This window comes from Crocuta crocuta, unplaced genomic scaffold (assembly GCF_008692635.1).
Source record: "Crocuta crocuta isolate KB4526 unplaced genomic scaffold, BGI_CrCroc_1.0 scaffold83, whole genome shotgun sequence".
Classification (NCBI taxonomy): Eukaryota; Metazoa; Chordata; class Mammalia; order Carnivora; family Hyaenidae; genus Crocuta; species Crocuta crocuta.
In genome coordinates this window covers 7,179,946-7,186,160 of record NW_027529638.1, presented here as the reverse complement: position 1 = coordinate 7,186,160, position 6,215 = coordinate 7,179,946, and the positions used below count along the sequence as shown (strand labels likewise).

The window sequence follows — 6,215 nt, the reverse complement described above, 5'->3', positions numbered from 1 at the left end:
AATAGAGCCACATTAAAAAACAAATTGGAACCCAGAGACATGAAAACACAATCACCCACAATCCCACAACCAACAAATGTTATTATTTGGTAAGAATTAACTCCTAACTTCTTTCATCTAATTGCATAAAATTTTTGTGGGGTGATCTATTTATCAAAATAGTTGTATCATGCACATTGTACACATTTCAAAAACAAAAGGGTATATTAAAAAATAAAGCAGGTCTCTCCTGTATCATATCTTTTGGTTTTTCAGTTTGCTCCCCAACCCACTCCAAACCTCTATTACTAGTTTCTTTTATTTTCTTCTGCAGATAACCTGCCCATTAACCAGAAACATGTGTATATACAAATCTTCCAGTCTCTTTTGCCAACACTTTTTAGTCCCCTACAAAACGGTAGCCCACTGTGTATCCTGTTTTGCACTTTACTTTTTTCATTTAACAAGATTACTTTGAGATCATTCCATATAGAGTGCCCTTGAAATTTAACATTATAATGTATATATATTGCCACATGCTCTTTATCATCACCATCCTTAATGGCTGCAAAAAGGTTTGAGTAAAGGATTCATTCGTTAAAAAAAATATTTATTAAGCACCTGTCACATTAGCAAGGCGCTAGTGATTCTAAAATTAAAAGGAGGTAGTCCACACCCTTGAGGGAGTCACAACAGAGTGGAGGAGACAGGCAGGGAAACAAGTAATCACAGGTAGTCTCCCAGTGCAAAATGGAAGAATGTAGGAGGTGTTGAGGGAACAAAAGAAAGAACCTTGCAAATGCTGGATGGGTGAAGTAAGTGAAAGGGATTAAATGCACACTTACGGTGATGAGCACTGAGCAATGCACAGAATTATTTAATCACTATATTGTACACCTGAAACTAATATTATAGCGTATGTTAACTCTACTGGAGTTAAATGGTGTTGAGGATAAGTAAGAGGAATCAGCTCATGAAGGGCAAGGAGAGCATTTTAGGCAGAGGCAGGAATGACGTGGGAGCAGGCAAAAAACATGAAGCAACATTATGGTCCAGGTTCAGGTGGCTACAAGGACATGGATATAGCCCCTACCCCAGGATCTTTAAGCTGTGGCCAAACTTCAATATAAATAATGCTCTGATGTACAAATTGCAGTATTTAACTTTTCCTACATTTTGGAATATTTCTTTGGCTAGATTCCCAGAAGTGGGACTGCTGAGTCAAAGTGTAGGCACACCCTGACCTGGGACACACTGCCAAAATACCTTCCAAATGGATGACGTCCTTCACAAGGACCAGCAATGAATGAAGAAACCAGTGCTCATTATCTTTATACCTTTCTCATTATTTTTCAAAAATTCTATTTATTTAATTTTTTTAAGTAGGTTTCACGCCCAATGTGGGGTTCAAACCCACGACTCTGAGATCAAGAGTTGTACGCTCTACCTGACTGAGCCAGCCAGACGCCCCCTATCATTAATTTGTTTTAATATCTATTTCTTTGATTACGGGTAAGGTTAATCTTCACCATACGTTTATTACTATTTGTTTGTATGTAGTTTGTTTTCTGTTTATATTCAATCATTGAGATTCCATATTCTGCTTCAGCTATATGAGCCCTATTTATAATATAGGTATTCAGAGTTTTTTTCATGTTTGCGGTCAATATTTTTTCCCTGGTTTAGGTTGCTATTTAAAACAATCCTTGATTTAAAAAATTTAAAAAAAATAAAATAAAACAATGCTTGCTGCATTTTAAGATGCTATGCAGTCATGTCCATATCATTTTCTCCTTTTGCTTCTTAGTTGAGAAATAGTTCTAGCTAGAGGTTTAACAAATACTCTTGTTTTCTTCTGGTTTGCTTTAAAAATGTACTTAAACTATTTACATAGGAAATGAGAATTCAGCTCGTCTTCCCGATTATTGATGAGTTATCTGAACTTTCCCTTCTTTGTTTTTATTTCAAAAAAAATCCTACTTGGGAATCAACTCAGTCATCATCAATTGCATCTAATTTCCAGTCCTTTTCTGAACTGTGTTAGCTCTGCTTAAGACAGACGTCTCTTCTGACTTAGCCAGCAATCTGCAGGAACTGTTCTATTTATATATAGAAAGAGTTACAATATTGCAGGAATAGGTCTAGGTAAAGCTTCTCAGTGCCTTAGCAGGGAGTCCGCTGAAGGCCGACCTTACCTTTGAAGCTTAGCCTAGCCGATTGGTGGTGAGTATGCTGTTGTTTTGGGTAGGTGGAGGGCACTTTTGAGGGAGAGAGGGTTAGAGGGTTCTATCATCCAAAGGGCTGAAGTCACTGTTAGTATCATAGTTCTGTGGTATTGAATAGATAGGATCTCCTGATCCTCTCACTTCTGTGGTTTGCCTGTGACCTCAATATCGCCTCAATCTCTCTCAAGGCCAAGCCTATCTCAAAGGGTGGTTTATTGCAAGAAAAAGTGACTTCTTGCCCCTCCAAAGTTGGATTATAGCTTGTCAACTAGCTAGCCAATTTTTGAGAAAAGTAATAGGTGGTTAACCAGAGAAACCCTATGCAAAAGGTTCTCAAACATAAGCCTACTAAGCGTTGCATGAGAAGTTTAGGAAACACGCAGATTTCTGCGTCCCGCACCAGGTTACATGGATGGTGCTGGAAACTTCCTGATTCCATCTCTCTTTCTAGATTTGTGAAGCCTGGAAAAAAACATTCCCATAGACATTTACACACAGTTCTGTGCTGTTCATATTTCGAACCTGCTCGCCAGCACCCATCAAAGTGCTCCGGGAGAAGGAAGGATAGGCAACCCATAGGCACACCTTCTCAGGGAGCGCTCTAAAAACAGTTTCCAGCCACGCGTTCTATCCTTCCCCAGGGGTCAAAAGCTTACTGGTTTATAATTTATAATCCCAATTCCAATTTCCCAGAAGACTTCCCAGAACCAGTCAGGATCTTCGGCAGTATTCCTTCTCGCGCGGGCATTTGCTGTCCCAGTTTGTGTTACTGCAAGACCCCAGGGTGAGGATCGAATCCAGGCTGGGACTCCTTCGAGCCATCTTTCTTTGGTTGTCCGACTTCTGGGACGACGCTCGTGTTTCCGGCAGGTGGGGAGGTTGGGTTGGAGCCCCACTTGGATTCCGGAGACGTTCCTTTACAATCCTCCCAATCTGCTCGCCCCATTTTCCGTCTCTTTTTTTCTCCCCCTTCCCCCGACCCCCTCCACAACCCTCTGCTCCCAGAAAAGTCTACCCCTTTCCACTCACGCTCAGTGGCCCGGAGTCTTCTCTGGCAGCGCTACCGGGTGGAGGAGGAGGGGGCGTGAGTGTGGTCACACCCGGAAGGGGTCTTTTCCGGGGACAGGGGGCTCGCAGGACCCGCAGTACCCAGCGCTCTCGCCCCNCGGTCTCTCCCCCCCCCCCGCGGCCACCCCGGCTCCGGCGGCCTCAACGCGCAGGGGGCTGGAGGTGCGGGAGCGGCTCTCCGCCGGTCGGTCCCCGTGCGGCTCAGCCCCGGCCGCCGCGCCGCGGCCCGGAGCTGCGTCCCAGATCCCCTGCTCCCCTCCGGGCTGCTCCGAACGACGGTGCTCCGGGGCTCCAAACTCGGGCTGCCGGGGCAAGTGTCTTCATGAACCCAGAGGATGTCCGGGAAGCACTACAAGGGTCCTGAAGTCAGTTGTTGCATCAAATATTTCATATTTGGCTTCAATGTCATATTTTGGGTAAGTTGGAGCGCTTCTGGGATTGCAACTATTGTGGCCGATCGATCCGCGGCGATTTCCCCCACGTTGCTTGCTGCTTTTACTTTTCGCAGCCCCTCGGGCGCTTGCCTGAGCCTGGAGAGGCGTTTGCCTTCCGCCTTGCCAGCTTGCGCGTTGGAGAGATAAACATTTAATCCTTTCTAGGAGTGGGAAGAGGTAAAAAGAAAAACCGAGCGGAAAGGGGGCACCCAGGCCTTGGGGTGGCTTTTTGAGGGACGAAGAGCAGGGATGCAGATGAAAGAAAGGGCTCGGCAGTTTGAGAAATGAGCAACCGCACGAATTCGATTTGCTCCCGGTGGGATATGGATGTTGGGCAGAGCGTGGTGTCATAATAGGGAAGGCTCATCGGGCAGAGCCGACCCTGAGGTCCACCTTCTGACGGGGATCTGATTGGACGAGGGCTTGGCTCCGCGTTGCCGCGGCTGTTCTGTGCCATGCACAGCGTGTATCTTCTTGCACCATCTCGGGCTTTGTGTAGGATGCAGATGCGGTGGTATATGGTTCTGTAATGTACACGTAAATAACGCTTCCTGTGAGCTCTTCCCCATCTGCTGGAAAGCGCTCCTTTTGCATAATGGACTGGCCAGCGGGCGTGCGGGGTGGAGGGTTTAATTTCCACGTATATGTTATTGTCAGGATAATAACAAGTCACCATCAACATGTTTCAGTGTGTTCGTGCCTCACGTCCCCCTTTTTCTAAGGAGTGACACCGAGCGGGCCGTTTTGGGGAAACCTTGGAGAAATGCAAAGAGAATGTGTGAGGCATGTTTTATTGGGGGTACGGAGAGAGCGAATGCTTGAACGAAAGATTCAAACCACGCTCTGGCTTGGCTGGCACCACAGGGTGCTGGGCACCTATTGTAATTAGGCTGGGATGCCTACTCTTTTGTTTTGTTTGGATTCTTTTCCTTGATTTCACGAACGTGTTCAGCAACCAGACAAAGAGTTCACTAGGGCAAGGAGAGAACGTTTGTTCAAAGACTGTGTTATTCCTGCCCGCTCCACCCCTACCATCCCATCTCATGCTCTTCCTTAATGCCCCCTCCCTGCCCTGGAAAGTAAAGATGGTGGCCGTCTGGGGGTGTTTTCCAAGTTGCTATTCTGCCTAGGTTCGGTGTGAGATAAACAATAATGCCACGGTAGGATCAGTAATAATCCACAGCGGTGTGCACACAGGGTGTGTTTATTTTGATTGGTCTTTAATTTTAGCCATTTGCTGTAAACATATACATCTATGAGAATTGTTATCAATAGAGCGCTTTATATTCGTTTTTTTCCCTACACACATTGCCAAAGCGATTTTAACGTTTTTTTCCCTATTTTCTGTTGAAGTGTCTTGTGTTGGTTTGCATGTTGTGCAAAGGGAAATGGAAGGGTTTGGAGACCACTTTCTGTGTCAGCATGTCATCTGTCCTCAAGACTCAGAACGAGAATGAGGGGGTAGAGAACATGAATAAATATTATATCTAGTCATTCACAGGCGGGTTTTTTGTTTCCTGCCAGAGACTGTATGTGATTTCTGTGAGTGGTCATCTTCTCCCTGCTACAATTATAGGAAGAAGAAATTATTATTATTATTATTAGTAGTAGTAGTGGTAGTAGTATTGTTTGGTTCTCTTTTTTTCACCTGGAAAATGTTGAAAAGTGGTGGGTGGTCACATTTCTCAGTGAGATGTTTTGGTTTTACTGGACCTTGAAACTTTGTGACTTTGAGAGTCAGGGACTATTGAACTGAGACTGGACCGTGTTGAGGTAATGAGTCCAGGCCTCTTGAATCTACTTTCAAAAGTTGCATGTTTCAGCTACCAGGCAACAGAAAGCACCCAAGGGCTTTCTCTGTAGTTTCATAGCAGGAGGTGGAAAAGAAATAAAGAGATTTGGGCCTGTTTCCCTAACAGTTTGGCGTAGTTTTATATGGTGTACAGAGGAAAATTTAGTATTTTCTGTGGATTGGGTTGTAGCAGAACTACTAGAACTGTGGAGAGCATCAAAGAATTACGGAATGTGTGTGTAGAGGGTTCCAGAATAGAGCTTCACCTTGTCTGATTTTGAAGGTCTTTTGGCAGGAGTTTTAGGGGAAGCCTGAAAGGAGACCTAGGTTCTGGAGCTAAACAAGCTGCCCCAGGGGAAGCCTTCCTTCTAAGGCCCTTCTCTGCTTTCTATACACTTTCTCAACCTCCTTTCTGTGCCCAGCGCCTTTCACCCAAGATGCCCCCTCATATCTTTCCTATCCTGCTGTCTACTTCAAAATTACCCCATATTTGGGGCGCCTGGGATGCTCAGTCGTTTAAGCGGCCGGCTTCAGCTCAGGTCATGATCTTGAGGTTCATGAGTTCGAGTCCCGCATTGGGTGGGCTCTGTGCTGACAACTCAGAGCCTAGAGCCTGCTTCAGATTCTGTGTCTCCTCTCTTTCTGCCCCTCTCCTGCTCATTCTCTCTCTCTCAAAAAAACAAAAAAAAACACATAAGCATAAACACACACCACCAC

General features: G+C 45.1%; 1 protein-coding gene across 2 annotated transcripts in view; it reads left to right on the top strand.

The window, feature by feature from the left end:
• The first annotated feature begins 3,374 nt into the window (after positions 1 to 3,374).
• The window catches only part of TSPAN5 (tetraspanin 5), a 167,920-nt gene continuing 165,079 nt past the window's right edge, over positions 3,375 to 6,215 (top strand). For both annotated transcript variants that reach the window (XM_077762339.1, XM_077762338.1), the window contains exon 1: positions 3,375 to 3,688. In XM_077762339.1, coding sequence (XP_077618465.1) covers positions 3,608 to 3,688 — 81 coding nt within the window. In that variant the 5' untranslated portion in view covers positions 3,375 to 3,607. The remainder of the gene's footprint in view (positions 3,689 to 6,215) is intronic.